This window comes from Notamacropus eugenii, chromosome 1 (genome assembly GCF_028372415.1).
Source record: "Notamacropus eugenii isolate mMacEug1 chromosome 1, mMacEug1.pri_v2, whole genome shotgun sequence".
In the NCBI taxonomy this organism is placed as follows: domain Eukaryota; kingdom Metazoa; phylum Chordata; class Mammalia; order Diprotodontia; family Macropodidae; genus Notamacropus; species Notamacropus eugenii.
In genome coordinates, this window is record NC_092872.1 from 501,587,262 (window position 1) to 501,611,786 (window position 24,525).

Consider the following 24,525-nt stretch of genomic DNA (forward strand, 5'->3'; position numbering starts at 1 on the left):
CTTTCACTTCTAAGTCAGAGAAAATGTCTAAAATGATGATTTAACTGCAAATTAACTTTGTACCAATTTGAGAATGCTTCCTGAGTTGAAACATGACAAGACAAGATGCTTGTCTTAAACAGCTTTCAAATTGAATTTTTAAAGAAAAACACTGCATTGGCTTAAAAAATAATAAATACAGCTTCTCTATTATGCACAATCCATGGGACCTGTGGACGGGCTGCCTGGATTGAAGTGGTGCCTGCTTATCTGTGATTCTAATCTAGCTCTTTCACAGAAGCCTGGCTGTGAGGGATAGAGGACTCCTCGGGGGAAGTTGGCTCCCATCGAGAAAACAGTCAGCCGATAGCAGAAAGGAATCTCATTTCGGTTCCGCTATATCTCCTTCTTCTCACGAGGCTAATGCTTTCCATCTTCATGTCACTGGAAATGTTACCTATTGATTAGGCTGACAGCAGCAGACAGCACTAGCAATGCCTTGAAGCTCAGACAAACCCTATTATTGGGGTGGATATAATTGCCACCATCTTATTTCCACTTGGCTTTTAATTTGAATTATTTCTTCCTGAATAAGCAAGAATGAATAGATACAGTCATGAAGGAAAAATAATAAATACCACTGATCCTACCGAGGGTATAGAACCCTAAAGGTTTTATAATGCCTGAGATTTGGGGGTGGGGATCAAGGTAGAGGCAGAGTCCACCTGAAGACCAATAGCTTTCAGAGAGAGGAAAACTGGAGTTTTATTGTTAGGACTGCTGAGTCCTATTTGACTCTGAACATTTTCCTCTCCCCATACCCTAATCTCCTTCCCCATCTCAGCAGTACCTTTAAGGTTAACTCCACCTTCAAGGTTAACTCTTTCCTCAAACCCAAATGAGAAGAAGAAACTGAAAGTCATTTTGTAATGGAAATGCTTTCCTGTTTCTCCTCCAAGGGTCTGTATTTTCAGGTCCTGTTATTGTTATTATTTTTAAAACCCTATATTGATTTGCTTTTACATTATAAATACTTACAATATAAATACAATATAAATAGCACTGTCTCTTATAACAAAGTAAAAAAAAAATTGAAAAATTGAGCAAAACAATATGACCTCGAGTGAAAGTATATGTAATGTTGTTCATCTACAACACTCTAACCTCTCTATTAAAATTTTTAATTAACATAAATATATTTCTTTTTCCTACTCTCAACTCATTAAAAATAGAAAAGATTGAAAATAGAAAAAACATAACAAATATGCATAGTCAAATAAAACAGATTCCCTCATTGGCTACATATATATATATATATGCAATACACACACAAAAGCATATATATGTGCATAAATATATACACACATGTGTATGTATGTATTGCTTATACATACACACATACATATATGTCTATACATATTTCATTCTGTATGCTAAATATTTACCTCTGTCGGAAGGTGGATAAAATGTTTCATCACTGATAGTCTGGAATCACAGAGGGTCATTGTATCATAGTTCTCATAGTTTATAAAGTTGTTATTATTGTATAAATTGTTCTCCTGGGTTTGTTCTTTTCATTTTTCATCAGCTCACAAAACCCTTCAGAATCACTTATTTTTATAATATTACTCTTATGGCATAAATTGTTCTTCTGGTTTGAAATCATATCTTTTCTTATTTCTCACAGTGTAATAGTGCTTCATCATATTCATTATGCCACAAGTTATTCAGCCATTCCTCAACTGATGGGCATCTTTTTAGTTTCCACAGAAATTTCATTTAAAATTGCTATAGGATATATAAAATACTTAGAAGCCTACCTACCAAGATATGCATGAGAACTCTACAAGTGAAACTTACAAATCACTATTTACAGAAACAAAGATAAACCTAAAAAATTGGAAATTCACCAATTGCTTATGGGTGGGATGAACTAATATAATAAAAAAGACAATTCTACCTAAATCACAATACTTATTCAATGCAATACAAATTAAACTATCAAAGGATTACTTTATATAAAGCTAGAAAATACTAGAAATTATTTTATGTAAAACTAGAAAAAATAATAAAATTCATATGGGGACAAAAAAGATAAGGAAACTCTGGGGAAATAAAGAAAACAAGTCAGAATAAAGGTGGTCTAGCAGTGCCAGATCTTTAACAATACTACATAGTTTAATTCCTAAAACAATTTGGTATTGGTTAAAGATTAGAGAGATTGATCACTGGAACAGATGTGCTACACATCTACACATCATAGAGGAGCAAATGTCTTTGCTACCCTAGTATTCGATAAAAATATCCCAGCTATGGACTCAGGTCCATTTATTTAACTTCTATTTATTTAAAAAAAGGCCCCTTGTATATACCAAGAAGTATTTCTCCAGATTGATTCTGTTATATATGAAGAGAAAGGGAGAGAGAAAGACATCTTTACAGGTTTTAAATAGACATACAAGGTCAAATTCTATATATATTCCGCTAAGTGATATACATTTAATTAAAGCTCCGTTAGGTGTCTAAGAATAGGTAGGAGAGCCTTTTCTGTCCCCTTTGCTGGATCCTCTTCCAGACCACAACTACTAACCATAGGTAGCCCTCACATTTCTGTCCTGAGGCCCCTTCTCTTCTCCCTTTCTACTACTTCATTTGATGATTTCATCAGTTCCCATGGATTTAATCACCCTCTCTATGCTGATGACTCTCAAATCTACCTATGCTGCCCCAATCTCTCTGCTAACCTTCAATATCCAACCGTCTTTCAGACATCTTGAATTGGATATCAATAGATAGCTTCATGTCATCATTTCTGTGATGGCATGGTCTTCTTCGAAAACGAAGGATGAACACAACAACAACATTTAATTGGCAAACATTTATTAAACACCTACAATTCAATTTAACAAACATTGATCAACCATCTACTATATACAAAGTAGGTAGTGGGGATATAAGAGATAAAAAATTGTCCCTGCCCTCAAAAAGCTTACATTTTATTCCACTGAAGTACCCAATGAAATCTCACCCATCCTTAAAAACCATCACTTGATCTGATCCTCCCTGATAGCTGTCATCCCGTATCTTGTCTTTTCCTGGCTAATCTCCTTGAGAAAGTCATTTACACTGGGTGCTTCCTTTTCCTTTGTTCTGCCTCTCTTCTAAATCTTTTGCAATCTGGCTCCTAACTTCATTGTTCAATTGAAACTGTCATTCCAAAGTTACCAATGTTCTGTTAAGGGACTTTTCTTAATTTTCATTCTTCTTTACCTCTCTGCAACCCTTGATATATTTGATCACCCTGTCTTCTTGCACACTCCTCTCCTGGGTTTCATGATATTGTTCTCCCCTGGTTCTTCTATCTGTCTGATCACTCTTTCTCTTCTTTGCTGGAGTTTTATTCAGGTCATACCTATTAACCGTGGGTGGACACAAGACTCTGTCCTGGGTCCTCTTTTCTTTTCCATTTGTGATAATTCATTAGTTTCCATGGATTCATCTATTATCTCTAGGCAGATAACTCCCAGATTTATATATACAGCCTCAGTTTCTCCCTCACCAATTCCCTTTGGACACCTCAAATTGAATGTCCGATGGGCATATCATACACAAAGGAATGTATATGTAATGGTAGGATTTCAGGTACTGCAACATACAATGAAGGAAATTTTTTGATTTGGAGAACTTTGAGGAACCACTCACACTATATCACATAGATAGTCTCATACTCTACCAAGGATAATGACCCATCCTAGAGATAACTGTCAATCCTGGGTGATACATCCATCTGAAGTTAGAAGTCTCTCCTGTTGTCATTCAATCCATTCAAACCTTCAATCTCTCTTTAAAAAAGTTTAAAGAGTCATTTAATTCCTTTTGATCAATTTGCTTCATGTACAACAAATTTTCAACACACACTTGGTGTTGATGATTATATACTCCTAGAACCCAGTGTTCTATCCATTGCACCATCTAAGGAATCATGCGATAGAATCTTAGAATAAGGGATTCAAGAAATGCCTGCTAAATAATTCTGTTATCAATCCTTTCCTTCCCCACCCTCTCATATGTGTTTATGTGTATGTATATATATATATACATGTATGTATACATACTCAAATACATACACATATATACTTATATGTATATACACATACCAATACACACATACATACTACATACAACCTATATACACACATACATATTGGAAGGTGCTGAAAGAAAAAAATTGCTAGCAGAAATTTTTGACAGGTATTTTTGGAGACTTCTTTTATCTCCAGGGCTTTCCTCTATGATTCTATCCCATGATCCCTAGATAGCTAGCTGACACAGTGGATAGGCCTGGAGTCAGGAAGACCTGAAGTCAAATTTAGTTTTAGAAAATTGCTAGCTATGTGAACTTGCTTCAGTTTCCTCAACTGTAAAATGGGGATAATAATTGCATTTGCCTCTGAGGGCTGTTGTGAGGATCAAATGAAATAATTTTTGTAAATTACTTAGCATAGTGCCTAGCACACAGTAGGCACTATATAAATGTAAGCGATGATGATGATGATGATGATGATGATGATGATGATGATGATGATTCTAGGATTCCATGAATCTACTGGGTCATTCTGTTCTAAGATTTTACACTAAGATTCTATCCCTGGGCTGCCCAGCTCAATGTCCCTGTTAATGTCAGTCTCTTATCACACTGAGTTCACATATTGTGCACTGCTGGTTCTCTGCTTTAAGAAAGCAGTTGTTTCCCTAAAGTCTTTCTGGAAGGGTCCCCCCACCCCCATTTCCCATTTAAAACTCGAGTCATATTTTATTGGCCTCTCTCTCCTTTTCACTTCCACTTTTGGTATGTGAAGGTCACTCTTTTCAAACAGGAGCAGGTCTTTGTTCACAGTGGCATAAATAATTCTTTTCAGTTGCAGTGCACAGTACATGGAGGGCATACACCCCTGGATCACAGCCACCTATTCGGACTTTCCCTGCGCTCTTGATAGTCTGTGGAAACATCTGTAGGACTCTTATCTGGGAAATGATTCACAGAGTGTTCTACCAATGTAACTAAGCCCTGAGTGTGCAGAATAATAACCACAGAGGCAGATGGCTGGGCTGGCCCCACTTATCAGCGTGTATGGTGAAGGCCAGAATGGCAATGGAGAGGACTTGGATTCTTAGTTGCTTTCCCTCTCCCTGTCATATCCCTACTTTTTAAGAGGAGGTGATAGAGAAGGTAAGGGTAATAACAGAATATGTCCCTTCCTAATACCATGTAATGCACTGATTTTGGGAAAGGGTGGAGTAGATAAATCATTAAGCTGACAGATAATTTAAATGGGGACTATTTCCCAAGAGTCCTCTAACAGTTTTCCTAAGAGAAAGCTCTATACAAACAATGGTAATTGGACATGTACTGGATTCAGGTTGTATTGGCTCAAGAGCTGATTGTTAAATTTTTAGTGTGAATGTTTACATTGGAAATCAGATGCTTACAAATCAGAGCTTGATTTATTATTTTGTTGATTGTCTAAACTTGAGAAAGTGATGGAGAAAATGTTAAAAATACAGCTTATACACTTACAAGTTTATTGTGTGTGTATGTGTTTATATGTGTCTCTCTGTGTGTGTTTCCCTTGAGAGCTGGTTGTTAAGCATTTACCCGATCACTCTTGGTGATGAGCTAGATTTGGAGTTAGGGTTCTTGAGTGCAAACTATAGTTCTGCTGACTGCAACTTATATGGCCTTAGGTAGGTCCCTTTCTCTCCTTCAATTTTCTCATTTGTGAGAAGTAAGAGAGGTGACTTTTGTGTTTAAGGTGCCCTCCTCACGGTGTAAAAATGACACCATAATCCCTTCTCCTGTTTAGTCTAGATAAATCTGTTATACTTTGCTCTTAAAGTTGACATATGCCATGTTAATGAGCATCAAGAGACTTTTAAAAGTACAGGAATAGTTCCATGGGGACTTTTCACATTTCTATTTCATTTGATAGCTGATTTCAGCCTATCAGGGCTGAGAGGAATCATAGAAATAATTTATTCCAACCTTATCAGTTTATGAGTGAATAAACTGAGGCCCAGAGGGGAAAATATACATGGAACCCTATCTCCTGCCTCCCAGTTTTTGTACATGCTGTGTCCCATTCCTGTAATGCCCTTTCTCCTCTCTTCCACCTCATAAAATCCCTACATTTGTTCAAAGCACAGATCAAGGGCCACTTCCTCAGAGGGCTTTTCTGATATTCCAATTCTTAGTGCTTTGTCCATCTTGAAAAAGCTTTGTATATGCTTTGTATTGACTTAGCTTTGTATATGTTATCTCCTCCCTCCCCAAGTAAAATGTAAGCTCCTTGAGGAAATGAAGTATTCCATTCTCATCTTTCTATTTCCAGTGCTTTGCACAGAGTAGGTACTTAAGATATGCTTATTAATTTACATTGCATTACCCAAGGTCATAAAGAGTTAGGACCAGAGTCAGGACTAAAATGTAGGTCTTTCAACAATCAGTCCAGTTCTACATCATTATATGAGACTGAGCAGCAGGAGTAGTTTGGGGACATTTAGAAGAGTGACTTCGAAAGATGAGGAGAAAAGAGACCCACCTTTATGACAGTGACCATTCCTTCATTGGTAATAGGGTCTGTTCTGATGCTAAAATGTCCAGATGGATCTCCACTGATGATACGGTAGACAGCATTCCAGTTGGGAGAATGAGGCTGGTCTCGGTCCATCACAGTGAGGTTGGCTACCACCACTTCCACTCGGTTTTCTGGGACTTCACCAGCATACTGCATGAAAGGGAAAAGAACAGTTATTTGTCAATCTCTAGGGTTTGGATGGTCCAACTTAGATGTCAGGGGGAACAATATCAACAACAGCACGGCAACATCTGGGTAAAACCATGAAGTTTGCAAAGTTGTCTTATCTGTCTCCACTTAGAGCTGCCCCTACAGTACAGATGGTGAATCAGAGTGTGATATCAGTGGCTGGTTAGTGACTCAGGTAAGGCAGCTGGACCTGAGACTCATACATAATTAGCCCACAACTTTTTACCATCTCCACCACCAAAATCCCTGCTATGCTTAGGCTGTCCTTTGGTGACTTTTCCCCCCTTTAAGTCAACTTTTGAGGTTGAATTTCACTAGATTTACCCAGAAGAAACCTTAGAGATAATCTAGTCCAATCCATTATTTTATTTTTAATCTTTTTTTGAAATGCCTTTTGTCTCTACATCATGGTCAATTCTCACCCTCTTTACTCAGGATCAAAAAAATCTCCAATCCAATGATAATTAAGCAAAACACCTGAAACAGTGACTGTATCTAACAATGTAGATAATATTTTGCCCTGGTAGCCTTCTACCTTTTTGCTATGAGAGAGGAGGCATGATTAATTATTTGTTCTTTTAGACCTTCATTGAGAATTCACTTTCCAGATGATGAAATCAAAGAAAGTGAAATATTTAGCCTTAGGCCATCCAGGCAGTAAGCAAGAGAGCTGAGGTTTGAATCCAGGTCCCCTGATTCCTAGGCCAGCATGACTGTCACTAAACAAGTGGAACTTTTTTTTAGGGAACTTGTTGGGATATCCTGGGAAAGAATATCTATCTAAGTCATTTGTCAGTCTAACTATTTACCTGGTCCTCCCCTTTTACAAAATTAACACAGCGCATGAACCCATTTTCCTTCTCACCATCACAGTTTTCACTGCTTTTTAGTCTTTGATTCCTAAGGTAAAAACCTGATAAAATAGAGTCAGAAAACTAGAAGAAGGGGATCTGCTTTATTCCAGGTTCTAGGAAGTATGCTGCTTAAATTATACCAGGCAGAATTAGAGTGAGGCAAGGGAGACTGGGTGATTAGGGATGGGGAAAAAGAAGCTACACTATTTTAATTTTTAGTTATTTGCTTATCCTCAGTTTTACTAAGACTTTTTGTTTCTACATCATAGACATTTCCAGATATACCCCCTTTTTAACCTCTACTCCCATGAGCCTTCCCTCATAACAAAGAAAAACCGACAAAGAGAACAACTACATCTGACCAGCGTCTGAGGGACTCCACACATAGAATCACCCACCTTGCCAACAAAAGCAACGTGTGACATTTTCTCTTCTCTTTCTCGGGGCCAGAACTGTTATAATAATTATATAGCATCTGTCTTCATTTTATTGTTGTTTTCATTTGTATTACTTTAGCATTACGTATAATGTATTATTTTCTTGGTTCTGCTTGCTTCATGGTATCAGTTCATGCAAGTCTTTCTATGCTACTCCAAAGTCTCCATATTTGTTTTTTCTTATGGTAAAAGAATATTCCCTTCCATTTGCTTATCCAGATTTGTTCAGCTATGCCCCAACAGATGGACATAGCTATGTCATTTTTAGACTCCCAGTGTGTGAAATTTCACAGTCTCCCAAGGTACATTTCTTTTCGTTTAGTCATTCATATGGTCACAGATTTTTCATCACTGTCCTTGTTAGCCCAGTAGATTGGATAACTAATGAGGTTTCTAAGGGTCAGAAGGATAGTCCAGTAGTCAGTGGGAAGTGGGCATGAAACAAGCATACATTCCCCCCACCCCCTGCACCAAAAGCAAGATCTGTATAATGACTGCCCTAGGTGAATAAGATAGAGAAACAGATGAAAAGACAAAGAAACCCACGAATAAGTAGGACTGAAAAACTGAAGAGTAAAGAGGGGTGGGGCAGGACTCTTGGAGTTTTAAGTCGATATGTCAAGAAAAAGGAGGGAAAGAGAAATTTGGAGTCACAGGTGAGGTTCTAGCACATAGTGAGCAAAAATAATCAATGTGCACTTATCAAATACTGTGGCAATTATCCAGCCTATATTTTAGGTACCAAACTAGATACTAGGGACACAAATACAAAAAATTCAACAGTATTTGCATTCAAGGAGCTTATATTCTATCATAGGAAGATAACATGTGAATATATAGTATATATATTTAAAAAGACTAAGGAATTAACTACAAAGTGGTCAAGGGTGGGAGGGCAGTAAGAATTGGAAGGATCAAGAAAATATTTATCTAGAAGATGGTGCTGTATCTTACTGGAAGAAAGGAATCTCTTCACTCTGCATTTGGTACTTTGTCAGGTTTCAACTCCACAGAATAAGATGCCTCCTTTCTTGAAAGCCCCTGCTTTCCTGCCCCATTTTGTATGTTGTCTTCCCCCATTAGACTGTAAGTTCCTTGAGGACAGGGATGGTCTTTCTTTTTATTAATTGCATCCCCAGCACTCAGCATTGGCCTGGCATATGGTAGGCACTTAATAAATGTTCAAAGGATTGGACTGACTTCTATGAAGCATAGGTGAGGAGGTAGTATATGTGAGGCATGAAAGATGACTAGAGTACAGACACAGAGATGGAAGATGGAGTGCCATATGTGAAGAATACAGAGAAGGCCAGATTGACTGGACACTAGAATCAGGTAAAGGGACCATTGAATAATGACACTAGAAGGATATGTTGGGGCTAGGTTGTAAAAGGCTTAGAAACCATAGTAGTTTACAATTGATCCTGGAGGCAATATGGAGCCACTGGAATTTTTGAGAAGGGGAGTGACAGGGTTATAACTGCACTAAAGGAAAATTCCTTTGGCAACTGTGTAGATAATGGGTTGGAGAAAGGAGGGCCTTGAGGCAAGGAGTCTGAATGAAGACCATTGTAACTGTCTAGGGAATAAGTAATGAAAACCTGGACTAAAGTGCTAGTTGTGTGAGCAATAATAGGTATGGGAGCAGAGCAGTCAAAGGCCATTAACAAGTTGCTGCATATTTGGGAGTCTTCTAGTGCCCTTCAAGGTTTTTTTTCCCCTGGTACCCATCTCTTGCTCCACCCATCAAAGATCCTTATGGAAACACCTTACAAACTACTCCTGATACTGGATGAGCATCCTTCATTTCCTGGGTACTGATTTAATTTCAGTTATTTAACTTTCACCTAAGGTATAGAAGGAACTGAAAAAGCCCTGCATTGATATTACTTGCCTTTAACATTCATATATATAGTCGTGTGTTGATCATAAGTGATTATAATATTGCTTTACACTTTTTCTCACTGCTTTCAAGGTTCCCTTTGAAGTGCCTGTTCTTGATCTTGTACCTTTCATGTGACAATTTTTTGTTTGCACATATAGCCTCTGCAACCAAAATATATTATTTCTCATCCAAGAACAAACTATTTAACTTGCTCCATGCCAAACTAGAGCCCTTATGGTTGCTTCCTTTAAGGACCACTTGCCTTCCTTCTCCATAGACATAACTCATTTCAAATCTGTGATTAGTAAAACCCCATGGTGTTTTCCCTTGTCAATCCAGACTGTTGAGTGGAGGAGAATAGTAGGTTTCCATTTACTTATCCTCTGGATTGGCAGTGGTTTTCCTGGCTCTTTGTTTTCTGCTGTATTGTAAGTTCTTTTTTCTATACTAGGCCCAACTTGAACTTTCAGCTACAAAAAAAGTGTCAAAAGATTTTTGAAAAGCCATCAGATTGTGCCATGTGCACAGTTTGATTATTGATCCCTTCTGCAGTCTCCCCCAGAGAAGTGAGAGAGATTAGTTAAACAGGATTTTCTCCCAGTGACTCTGTGTGGGTTCTCTCTCATTGGGTTAGTTGAATGTGGTCTAGCAAGCTGGCAATGACATGTTGATGGGCACTGGGACCTTCTCCAGTGGCCTGGATCACTTACTTAGAGCTGAGATATCATATATTCTGGAACCTCAGCTGAAGTGAGAACATTAAACTCAGGGACATATCCCAGATCATTGCTATGGCCTTGAATTTCTGCCTCGAGCCTTTTAAAATTTTAAACTAAATTATATCTGGTCCTAGAGAATGGCAGTCTGGAGTCATTCAAACTTAGTTCGTATGACTGCCTCCCTGGTCCTGACATAATTTAGGATTAAAGACAGAGAGCCAATGTTATACACTTCATAGTCCTTCCCCAAACAGCAATTACTGTGGATATATAGCAAAGCAAGTCATCTCTTCTTTGCTTAGATATTTGATCATAACTACCTATATCTGTAGTCAGGGTGCTGGCCATTAGTGACCTTCTGTTGATAGTGGAACACTGCCTTGTATAAGCTTTTTGCAAGACTCTGGTTTTTCAGTAAAACATTTATTTTGGTTCATCTAATTTTTATTTACCTTCATTTTTAATAGCAGCATTATGCAGTTTCTCATTTTATGAGCCTCCTTTCTAATATTGCTCTTCAACCATTTTGCAGAATATTGTGTTCCATTTGTATTTGCATTACAAGATAAATAATTGCACTGCCGATTTGCCATTAGTATGGAAACCTATTCTATTTATCTTAACCAATGTCATTTCCTTTCCCTGCCCCCTCCTTTCTTTGCATCCTGTTCGTCTTTCATTCCTCCAGAGTTGGGCTGTCTGAAGTCATAAATTGTCCTTATGATAAGTAATTTGTTTTGATTTCCAGGTTGCATTCAATTTAATTACACCGGAGTTATGTAACCCTAGAGCCCTCCACTTATTTATGATTGTCTTGGACATCACTTCCCATCAGATACAGAGAAACATTTGGATGTGCATGGGAAGTAGGGAAGGGAAAGCAATGGACATCACTGAATTCCCAGAGAGCTAGAGGTGAGAAGTTGGTTCCAAATGACTGAGTTTCACGATTATTTCATACGAACACATTCCAGAAAGACAATCTGTCCCATTAAACTCAGCAAAGTGGAGAAAGCAAACTGGTGCTTATATCTGCTGTACTTATTTTATACTCTTTTCTTTCTTTTCTCTGGATCTTGTAAGTCCTAGCACTGACGTCTAAGGTATCAGCACCATGGACAGAACCACCACAGAAGGGTATAGTATAGTGAGTAGATCAGCACCATGGGGAGAGAGCAGCAAGCTCACAGCTGTGCAGTATTGTGCTGCAAATATGGGCACGTGAGGTGACTTGTATATAGCAGGGAATTTGAAGAGGAGGAGTATCTGTAGTCTACCACTAGTAGTTAATTGACTGATTGCTGTTGTAGAGTCTTCTGGCAGATTAGATTGCTTGTGGAGAGTAACTCAGACCCAGGTGAACTGTCAGGGTTTGGAAAGGCTGTAGCTGAATTGTTTGGGATCACAGGAAGCATTCCTAACTGTAGCCATTTCTCTATACAAGCTCTTTTTGGGATGAATGAACACACAAATATATACACACACACGTGTATATATATATGATATAGGGCTGGCCTTATGAGAAAGATAGGGGTTCAAGTCTTATCTTTGACACACATTGACTCTGTGACCCTGAATAAGTCATCAAATCTCTCAGGAGGTTCCCTATGACTCTAAGATATAGGCAAATTGCTGGTATGTAGCAGAGGGAGTTTCCACACTGGAAGCTTCCCTACACTTATGAAAATGCAGGACTACCTCTACACACCCCTTTTCCAAATTCACCCATATACATTTGTATGTATATATCTATATTTGTATATGCATCTATTTAGTGTCCTAAAAATATAATATTCCTTCCTAGCAGTATAAAAAGAAATATTGAAAAGTGGTACTAAGTCACAGAGTTCTAGGGAGACAATAATTTCCATACCAAATGTGTCATATATAACAGAGTTTAAAGCCTATAAAATGCATATATTTAATACAAAAAAGCATCACTCCCATAAAGGAGCCATTTCAATGTTCACACGTAAGGTTGAGAATAAGATTAAAATTATGGGTCCTTGAAAAAGCATATGGCCTTGTCAAGAGAGAAAGAAATTCCAATTTAACACCATAGAGGAGTGTTGTACTTTATCTGTATCTCAAAGGCTCCAAAGACCTTCTTTAATCAACCCACTTGACTTTGGGACTTTCAATGCTTGACTCAAAATTCTGAGGCTGCCAGGACCCAGCTTGGCTTCCCAGATACACAGGGCTTTAATCTATAACCTGGCACTCTTGAACATTCAAATCCTAATACAGTCATCTTGTTAGGAAGAAAAATTGTGAATTTATCCAAAGTGGAATCTCCTCCAGCCATAAGTGATATGGCCTATGGAATGGTGACCTTTAACGATGGTTATACTCAACAGTAAAAGATATTATCATAAGCCTCAGAAGCAATGACATTCGTTAAAATGTAGAGCTGATAACAGCTGCCACTCTTATGTTACAAGTTCAGTGAAGATTTCATTGCCATCTTCTTTCTTCTCTGTTGGTTTCAGATTTAGGAAACAAATGGTTATGAAGTGAAAGTTGGCATATTTCTAAAGAGCATTCGAACAGCCGGATTCAGGATACATTAGGAGGGCTGTGTGTTTATTATGACACTGGTATTGAGGCTTCACTGTTAACCTCAAAACAAATAATCCAAATGGCCTGTTGGAAATGGAAGGATTCTTCATAATGCCGGGGTCTAATAACACTAGCTGAGTTAGGCATGGCAGGGCAATCATTTGCAGTGGTCGTAAGAGGACTTGCTCATGAATTTCCTTACTGGATTTAAATTTGCTAAGTGTATGGTGAGGAGAGAAAGCAATAAGAGCAGGGAGATAAAATGGCCTTACAATTGTGCATCTCCAGCACCTTGTCTGAGGTGTCACTCAAATGCTGAAAGTCAGCATGGGCACTAATTCATCACTCCCTAGGGAGCTCAGCAAATCCCTTTAAATGAAGTGAGGAAAAAGCATGTCTTCTCTTGCAGATACATCCGCTCCATTGAGGATGAAATACCCAGTCTTTTCTATCTACTCAGCCAATCCTTGAAGTTAGGTGGAGAGTCTAAAGAGTCCAAAGGTTGCCTATGAAGTTCTGTTCAAAGGCCCTCCCTGTCTTGTCTTACCCTCACTGTGTGTGTGTGCTGACGTATATCATTCCCTAAAGGGTGCCTCATTGGAGACCATATTGCTTCTATAATATCACTTTGTTGTATTGTCTTTAAAGAAACACATTTACTGATACTTTTTGTTTGAGAGACCCTTACCTGAACATCCCTTGAAAAAACAGTTTAATTATTGGTTATAAATAGAAAGGAAAGATATACCTTTTAACTTTGGCAATACGGTGGGAACACAGACTAACTTCAGCATTTGGACAGAATTTTGTTGCCTCTCCATGTGGACTTCATCTGCATCATTTAAGTCATATGTGTGTATTCTTCTTTTGGTCAGCTCTTCTCATTCAGAATCTCTCCACATAAGAGTCTGAATGTTATTTCTGAATTATTTAAATTTATTATTCCTTCTAGTGCAATAATATTCCATTCAAATGCCATAATTTGCTCAACAATTCCCTAATCACTGGGTAAATATTTGGTCTCCAGCTTTCTTCTCATAAATATTGTCAGTGATATTGTAATCAAATGTTGCTATTAACCTTTTTTGTATATATGGGGTCCTTTCTTGTTTATCATCACTATCATTAAGTGATAGGGCTTTAAATTCTCAGCAGAAGAGCCTGCATTTTATCTTGGAGGCAACCCTGTTGCCTTCTGAACAAGGGAAGCACATAGTTAGACCTCAGATTTAGGAGCATCAGTTCGTCCTATGTGGGGAGGATGGATTGGTCAAGGAAAGCACTTAAGGCAGTCTTTTGACCACTTGTCTGTTGGAAAATTATAAAATCTGACTTGGAAGGAAACACTGTATCTACGTAGGGTAAGATACAGAACTGTGACCAGGATTTATTGTTTCTCCTATGAATGAAGCTCTGATATAATAGATAGCATTCATATAATACTTCAAAGTCTGCAAAGTATTTCACAAGTCATCTCATTTGATCATCACCAACAGTCCTGTGATATAGGTGCTATTATTACCCCAGTTTGAAGATGAAGAAACTGAAGTGCATAGAGGACCAATATCACACAGACAGTAAGTGTCTGAGGAGATTTGAATTCAGGTCTTCCCCTCTTTGGGCCTCAGTTTCCTTAATCATAAAATAAAGGGTTTGTATCAATTACCTATCCCTATTTTATTTTACTCCTTTTTATACTCCCCAGATCCTTGTGTCATGGACCCTTTTGACAGTCTAGTGAAGCCTATAGAGCCCTTCTCAGAATCATGTTTCTTGCCTAAATTCATAATTGAAGAAAATATCCAATTTTGGTCTGAGATTAGTGGAAATAAAGATGTATTTTTTTCCCTTATCCAAGTTCATAGACTTGAGGTGAAGAATTCCTTTCCTAGGTCACTGTAAAGGAATAATACACAAAGGAAAATGCAAGTTCATGAAAAATGCTTATTGTACAGATTTTCATATGCAATCTTATGGGCAGCTCATTTGGTTAGTTTATTAACACACATATTTTGGACAAATACCGCAGATGGAAAATGAACTGGGTACAGAATTAAGCAGGATGAAGGGGGTGGGTACACTGCGTTTGGAAAGGTGTAAGCCCTTTCAACAATGCTATGTATCTCACTGAAACTAAAACCCGTCTTTTAAAAAAAAAATTGATGCCTTTTGTCTTGAATTGCCTTTGTTTCTCAACATATTTTGTCCTACCTTGTCCCCCCCATCAGTCTCTTATTAACAAGAATAAAAGAGGGAAAAATGATGGTTCAGCAAAACTAACCAAACATATTGAGAATATCTGGTAGTATGCACAGTATTCCATGCATTCAGTCCCCTATCTATATAAAGAAGAGGGGTAAGGTACCTTTTCATGTCTTTTTTTTTTGAGATAAAACTTCATCATTATAATTGTACAACTTTCCATTTTGTTTGTTGTTGTTCTTTCCATTTAAATCATAGTCATTATGTATATTGTCCTCCTGGTTCTTCTTTACATCAATTCATATAAGCTGTTCCATGGTTCTCTGTATCACAGTCATTGTTTTTATACTATAGCATATATTCATGTGCTATACCTTGCTTGGCTGTTTCCCACATGAATACAAAATGTCTTTTTTAATATTAGTACTCTCAGTGTTAGGTAACAAGCATATATGCAGGCCTAACTACGGGCCAAGCATTGTGTCAAGCACTTGAGATACAAAGATAGGCAAAAACAATGTTTATTCTCAAGGAATTCATAATCTAATGGGGCAGGGGAGGGGAAGTGGGGGGAAGAGGAGAGACACCTATGGAAATTGTACATACAATAGATACAGTCTAAAACTAAATGGAGAGAGAAGATACTGGTGGTGGGGAGGATGGGGAAAGGCCTCTTGAAGTTAAGATTTTAGCTGGATCTTAAAGCAAACTAGGCAGAGGCGGAGTTGAGGATATTTTAGTGATGTATTCTTGCTGTGATTCATGGAATACCACAACCTCCAAAGAATCAAAATGCAGGTCACCAAAGGGCAATGGGAAGAAACAAGACAGATGTAAAAAAAAGACTGCTGCACTGTGTACAAGAAATGGCATAAAAGGGATCATCAAAGAGACACATCATAAGAAAAGGAGATTGGGTGGTCATAGAGCAAGAGCCAGGGATAATAAATGCACAACCCATGTGCTGAACTGCTAACCTTCAAATATTAAAAAAAAAAAACACATCTAGAGGAAGACTTTCAGTAGGATGTATGGACTCTATGTGGAGGATTTATGGTGGACATGAACTAGAGTTGTATGGTATTTGAAAGTGTGGCCGAGGCTGTTATACGCACCACTGGAGGGAGCACTCACATTTATGAGAACACAAATCTCATTTTCACCTTGAAATCATATTGAAAAATAGGGGGAGGGAAGTAGATCAGGTCATTAGATCATGTGAGTAAAAAGAGTCTCCATGTAAGCTTTCCCAATTTTCAAATGTCAGCCTTAGCCACAATGTAACAAAGATATCAGCTGCAGGAACAAATTCATAGTTTGTGATAAACCAACTAATTTTCTTTCATATCAATGACCATGAAACCATCACCCATGTCCAATGGGAGCTTCAATGTGGTCAATAAAAGTGATTTCCCTTCATTAAACATCTGAGTTCCATGCTTTTATGGTCCATTGCGAATCACGTGTCCCTGAAAACCTCTCTGTGACTTTCCTCCAATACTTCTTGGTGAAGTTTATATGGAAGAGTCTCTTTTAATTCATGAAACTTTAATAAAGTTTCATAAAGAAGGGCCTTAAGCTGATAAATCTAGTTTAGGATTTTCTTATTAACCTTCTCTGAGACATAATGAGTTTTTAATTTAATTTTTTCAGATCTTAAGGCACAGGAAAAGCTTCTCACATATCCTTTGGGACACCAAGGCAGATATTTGGGATGGGAAGAATTTTAAGGGTGTTGGAACTGAATTTCTTGTTTAAACCATAATCCTTGGATTCGAACTTAAACCAATCCCACGAGGCAGTGTTCATCTCATCCATATATGTGGGCTTTCTCTACCTAACTCAATCCTATGGCCAGAAATCCCAGCTGTCCCTAGATTAGTTTCTCAATTAGCATAAAGGAGGATTTGGGGTAAGATCCACAGAGCAGGACTGCCAGAGTCCATGTGAAATCCACCAGATCTTTTGTTTACGAATGGTGGCTTTTGGGTCTTTTATAGCCTAGGCATAAAACCACTACAAGGAATAATAGAAAAATACAGTCTGAGTCAAAGCAATTTGGTAAATAATTATTGAGCATAATTCATACAAGGCCTAGTAAGGGAAACAGAATGGATTATCAAGACATAGCTTTGTATCAGATTCATGATTGACACAAATCTTGGGAATAGCTAAGACTATATGACATACTTAAGATGGCCAAATCTTAAAGGCATTGAATGGTAGGTCAAATCCAATAAGATGGTTTTTATTAGGGATAGACAGAACCTTAGAATTGGAAGGGACCTCAGAGACCATCTGGTCTAACCTATGCCTGAACAAGAACCCGCGCCCTCCCATCCCGCCCCCCCCCCACCACGATGTCTGCTAAATAGTCATTTATCCTATGCTAGGAATCTCGTTACCTCCCCAAGGCAGCCATATGATCCATAGCTCTAATTATGAGGAGGTTTTTCCTTATACCATGACTACTTTATTACTTTGAAACTTCAACTCATTGCTCCCAGTTCTACACTCTGAGGAACAGAATAGTCTCTGACATTCTAGTCCTTCAAATACTTGAATACAGTAAACGTGTCCCCTTACAAATCTTCTTTTCCAAAAGCTAAATAGCCATAGCTGTTTCCATTGGTCCTCAGAAGGCATAATACAGGTCCTACATCATCCTGGCCACCCTCCTTTGTATCCTCTCTAACTTACTATTTTGTTGACCAAATATAATGCAATGATTCAGATGTGGCCTAATGTGGCAGATCAATTTCCAAGTCTTGAACACAATGTCTCTCAATGCCCCCAAAGATTAATGAGTTTATTTGTTTGTCTGGCCTCCATTTCATGCTATTAACTCATATGGAGCTCATAGTTTACTAATCTTTTTAGAGTAATTGCTACTCAGCCTTTTTCCCCGAAGTTTTTAATTGTGATTTTTATTTTTTGATCCTTCTATTTATTCCTATTAGATTTTATCTTACTAATTTTAGTCCAGGATTCCAGCCTGTTGAGATCTATTTAAATTCTGACTCTATTGCCCAGTGTATTGATTGTTCCTCCTATATTTATGTCATATGCAAATCTGATAAGCATGATATTCATATCTTTATCCAGGCTATTGTTAAAAACAACATATGGACAGGTCAAGCACAAATCTCTCAGATACAGTGCTAGAGAATTCCTTCCAAGTTGACAATGAACTGTTAATGACTACATTTTGGGTTTCACCATTCAATAGATTTCAATAATTTAATTGTATTCTCCTATGACATACATATTTTCATCTTTTCCACAAGAATAACATGAGATCAAAAGTTTTGCTAAAATCTAGTAACTAAACATTTATATATCTATACAAAAATGAATCTTGAGAGAGAGGCTGATAGATCTGGCAGTTCCTAGCAGGGGAAAAAGAAATAGTCTGGCATTTCCTGTTTTTGATGAGGGCATTTTAACTATTTGTAATCACTGCTTCCTTTTTCTAAATGTTCACCACCCAATCCTTTAATAAAACATTCTAGAATTCACATCCAGATCGGGTTCTATAGTTGTGTAATCTCCATTCTCTTCCCTGTACTGAAAATTGGGATAATATTTGCCCTTCTGCAATCTTATCTATGTTCTTTCAAAGACTGCTAATAGGAATCACATATGCTACTGCTGTTAAGTATTGAGGAATATGATTGATTTGGGCCTGTTGATCTGAACTCATCAAGTGTGGTCAGATAGTCTCTTTCTTATCCTTACCTATCTTGAGGATCAATTTCCTACCAGTCGGTTTTGTTTTCGTTCTTTGCAGTCTAAAGATAGTTTACCTATGTAGAGAAATCAGAAGGGAAATACTAATTGGCATTTCTGCCTTCTTTCTTTCTTTTCTCCATTATTATTTCCTCTTCTAAATAGCTGTGCTTTGACTTCTTTGATTCTTCTCTTTCCTCCAACAGAGCTACAAAATATATGAGACCAATTTTTGCCATTCATAGCTTTTCTTGCCAATAAGACAATCAGCCAACAAGCACTTACTATGTGCCAGGTACTGAGCAAAACAGTGGGACGAAAAAGAAAAAGAAAAGGCAGTTCCTGAATACAAAGATCATATGTTTTAACAAGGGAAACTATATATATATATATATATATATATATATATATATATATATATCAGTGCACATGAGGTAAATAAAGAGTGGATATAAAATGACATTCTATGGCATTAATTACTGTGGGGACTTGGAAAGGCTTCCTGGTGGAGGTGGCTCTTGAGATGTGTCAGGGATTCTGAGTCAGAGGCTTGGAGGCAGATTGCTCTAGACATGGAGAAAAGCCAGTGGAAAGGGTCAGAGATGGGAAATGAAGTATCTGGTATGAGGAGCATAAAGTAGGATGGTTTGGATGGATTGTAGAATCCATTTAGGGGAATAAAGTGTAAGAAAACTGAAGAGGTAGGAAGGGGCAAAAGTTATAAAGAGTTTTAAAAGCCAAACAAAGATTTTATCTTGGAGGTGATAGGGAGCTCCTGGAGTTTACTGACTGGTGTGTGTGTGTGTGTGTGTGTGTGTGTGTGGTATGACATGGTCAGATCTATGCTTTAGGGAAATACCTTGGCATCTAAGTGGAGGATACATGGGGAGAGACTGGAGGCAAAGAGACCAATCAGAAAACTTCCAGTACTCCAGGTATGAAATAATGAAGGCCTACACTAGCATGGTGACTGTGAGTGGAGAATGGGAGATAGACAATACATATAAAAGTAGAAATGATAATATCTGGTAATAGATTGGATATGTGGAGGAATTGAGAGAGAGGGGTTGAGGATGACATTGAGGTTGTGAAACTGGGTGATTAGAAGGATTGTTAAGGATGGTTCCTTTGATAGTAGGAAAGTTGGGAAGAAGGGGACTTTTTTTAAGGGGGGGGAAATGATGAGTTCTGCCTTGAACATTTGAGTTTGAGATACTTGTGGAATGTCCAGTTTGAAATGTCCAATAGGTAGTTGATGATATGAGACTCTAGCTCAGGAGAGGATAGGGCTGGATAAATGGATCTGGGAATCATTTATACAGAGATAATAAATGAACCCAAGGGAGATAATGAAATCACCAAATGAGTTAATGTATAGAGAAAAGAGAAGTGGGCCCAGGAGAATGTCTTTGGAGACCTCTACAGTTAATGAGTCACTAAAGGGCAATGGGAAGATATAGCTAACAAAAGAAATTGAGAAAAGGTGATTCATCTAAGAATGAGAACCAAGAGGGAACAGTCACAAAAACCTAGAGAGGAGAATGATCTTTGGACCTGAAAGAACAAAGCAAAAATGGTTAGTAGAAGTTGACATCTAAGATAAGTAAGGGAGCATCTGGTTATATACTTGATGGGTTCAAGCCAATAGGCCCAGATCAATCAATACTCATAGCCTTGGCATATATGTTTTCTGAGCTACTGTTAATGATCTTTGAAAGAACATAGATAATGGAAGAGGTCCCATGGGATTGGAGAAGGACAAATGTCATCCCAAGTTTCAGGACAGGGAAGGAAGTAGACTGCCAACTACAGACCTCTGAACTTGACTTGAATTTCTGCCAAAATTCTAGAAATGTATTATTAAAAGGATGATTAGAAAAGGAAGCAGTGACCACTGCCTTGAAGTCCAGTGCCTCAAGTTTGTAATCTCAGCACTATTCTTGACTCCTAATTGCCCTCACCTACATATCAAATCAGTTGACAAATCTTGCCATTTATACTTTTATATCTTTCACATATGACTCCTCTCTACGCCCTCATCAACTCTCACCCAGATTATTTCAAAAGCCTCCTAATTAGTCTCCCTGCCTTAAGTTTTTCCCCATTCCTGTCCATTCAACATACTCCTGCCAAAGTAATTTTCCTTATGTGCAGACCTGATCATGAGATTTCTCTACTAAACCAACTCTAGTGGTTTCCCATTATCTCTATAACCCCTCTGTTTAGCTTTTCAAGCCCTAAACCGATTGTGAAGCAAGCTTTTGTCTAAAGGTCCAGGCCATTATATCTGTTGAAAAGGGCCTGCTGATGGGAATGCTGGCATCATTTGAACAGCTTGCCAGCAGGAATGCTGGGATCACTTGAAAAAACTCACCAGTAGAAACTCTGGGGCTGCCCCTTTCCGGATAAGCCCCTGTGAGAGAATAAAATGCCCTGATTCCAACAACACAAGTGTACTGTTCATCTGGAGATGGCCTACTGCTGACAGTGCATGGAAAGAAGGCTCCTTATGACGCAGGGGGAGTGAGCATTGTCCCTGCTTCCTCCCTTCCACGATCACTGGTACGCGTGTGTGTGTGTGTGTGTGTGTGTGTGTGTGTGTGTGTGTGTGTGTGTGTGTGTGTGTGTACTCCTCTGTGCCACTGGACTGGACTTCCCGGTCATTCCTATCACTATAATTTCCCTTGCAAGGCTAATAAACAGTTGAGGGGGTTAGCATTCCAGGTGTCTTTCCCTCCTTGTGAAATCTGAACCCCCTGGCTAGTTTAGCCAGCTCTACTGGCTATGAGGATGGGATTCAGCAGGAATGGACTCTGGAATATCTGCAGCCAATGTGACCGAACCAGAGGCCACCCACTTCTTAAGACTTATTAGAGCCACCTAGGATGTCTCTAGAAATGTGTTTTGGACCCCTGCTTTCTGCTGCAACTGCTGTTTGTACTGCAGGAGGGGATTCTTCCCTTTTTGTGTAAAGAACATATCTGGGCGTTGTGTGATCCTTACCTCAGCCTCCATCTTGGGCTCCAGACTTAAAGTGGGGTAAAGTTAGTTCATGCTCCAGCTACTGCCCCAAAAGGGGGAGCTCAATCTCCCTACCAGGAGAGGGAGAAGCGATCAGAAAGTCCTGGGATACCAAAGGAAGGAGAATGAGGCAGACCAACAGTAATAGGTTGAGGGGGAGAACTCATTGAGCCCTAGGGGAAGGGCTGTTGGCCATCTCTGGGCTGGTATTGCCAAGGAAACTGCAGCCCACTCCCCAAGGGACTCAGGCTCCTACATCCCTGGTACAAGCCTACTAAGGCATTCCTAAAGCATGGAACCAACATGGATACCCCAATCCCCTCCTCGCTTAAGACTCCCAAGGAGATATCCAAGCATTCTTAGGAAATGCAAGGACCTCAAAGGTGCCTCTTGTACCGTGTTTAAAAGCAACAGTCCCTCAGGACTATTTATGAGCAATCTCATGGCTCTGCAGATGCTGGGATTGGATAAACACTCTCCCAAGTGGCACTACAGACAGCACCTTTGGGGATGGCAGTGAGGATGCTGAGTGGAGGAGGAAGCTGCCCATTACCAAGAGAGTGATGCTTCCCTTCCTGCCCTAGCCAACACCACTTGGGGAATTCGGGAAGAGAGGAAAGTCTACTGAGGCAGCTTGGAATACTGAGTGGTTATACCATCATAGAAAACCTACCAGGTTTGCTCACAGTTAAGGTGACAGACTCTGTCCATTACATTTGTAAAGTCATCAGAAAAATTGCCAGTATGTGTCCATTTGATATAATTGACATTGGACCTTGAGTTGCTCTATGGAACTGGGGTAAGGGGCCATGCACCCTCCTAGATGGGTTATTGGCTATATTGGTGTGTATCTTTGTATTAAGGCTCAGGTTGATTTGGGACTGAGCCTCCCAGCTAATAGGAAGGGCCCTGAAATGTGGAACCACAGAAGGGGAGGTGAATTGAGTGGGCAGCAAGCTCAGGCCTAATGGTCTGAGACCTCATTCCAATGGAAGCGGGCCTGGCTGTGGAAATATTGGCATTTAAGCAGTCTACTGCAAGAGTGCTGCCATTATTTGAAAAATCTGCTGGTGGTAGCTCTGGGGCTGCCACTCTGCTGATAAGCCCCTGTAACAGAATAAAATGCCCAGGTTCCAAAAACACAGGGCTGCTCTTCATCTGGAGATGATCCAATGCTGACGGTACATGGGAAGAAGGCTCCCTGTGACATGGTGAGGGTGATCATTCTCCTCTTCTCTCTATATGTACCCTCTCTTTCTCCCCTTTCAGGATCACGTGTGTTTGTGTGCGTGCGTGTGCGTGTGTGTGTGTGTGTGTGTGTGTGTGTGTTTGTACTCCACTGAGTCACTGGACTGGATTGCCCAATTGTCCCCATCCCTGTACCTCTCCTTGCAAGGCTAATAAACAGTTGTGGTGATTGGCATTCCAGGTGTCTCTCCTTCCTGGTGGAATCTGAGCCCATTGGATAGTTCAGCCAGCTCACTACACAACTTGGCCCCAACACACTTTCTAGTTTCATCAGACATCACTCCTACACTCTATGATTCAGGCAAATTGACCATCTCTCAGCTCCTCATTACTACACTCCACTTCCCATCACTGGCCTTTGTACCAGATGATGGTAGGCTCCATGGCAGCAGAAGTGATGTAGGATATCTTCACATCTCCTCTGTCTTAGCACAGTACTCTATACAATGCTCATGAAATATTTGTTGAATCAAGTTGAAAAGATAGGAGTTAGGGAAGAGGGAAGATCAGAAGAAAAAAGAAAAAAATGATCAGAGGAGGGATGGAGAGAGAATGAGCCTCAAACATATCATCCAGATAAACGAATGGAAAAAAATATATAAACATTTTTGTCTCATAAATTCATTTAAAAATTCATAAACACAACATTTTGACAGCCTCAAGAATTGTGTCAGGAGCTATGAAAATTCCTTCCCATTTCCATTTCTGGGAGCTCTGTGTGCTGCGACCCTTCCCTTTGCACATCAGACTTTCCATACAGTTAGGAATACTTAATAAGAAAAAACCCATAGCACTAGTAAATCCTCAGCTAAGCCTTTGTGGAGTATGCTGTGCTAGGCTTCATAACTGGTACGTGCTTAATGGAATTCTGGCTCTATCTCCTCTTAAAATGAGATCCCCTTCAAGCAGCCACCTTTTGCGGTTGGATGTGGCTTGCTGTATTTCATTACCGGGACAATAAAACGCTAACCCCCTTTCTCTAAGTGATCAGAAGCAGAAGGCAGATATTCTGGAAAGAGTGCTCCCAATTATTTGGACCTAGCTCAGGACCTGAGCCCTAGGGGTCAA

General features: G+C 39.1%; 1 protein-coding gene across 1 annotated transcript in view; it reads right to left on the bottom strand.

Annotated features, from left to right (window-relative positions):
* CDH4 (cadherin 4) overlaps positions 1-24,525 on the bottom strand; it is a 1,168,514-nt gene that overhangs the window by 59,545 nt on the left and 1,084,444 nt on the right. Inside the window, exon 9 of the mRNA XM_072633380.1 lies at positions 6,579-6,764. Within this exon, the coding sequence (XP_072489481.1) occupies positions 6,579-6,764 (186 nt within the window). The remainder of the gene's footprint in view (positions 1-6,578; positions 6,765-24,525) is intronic.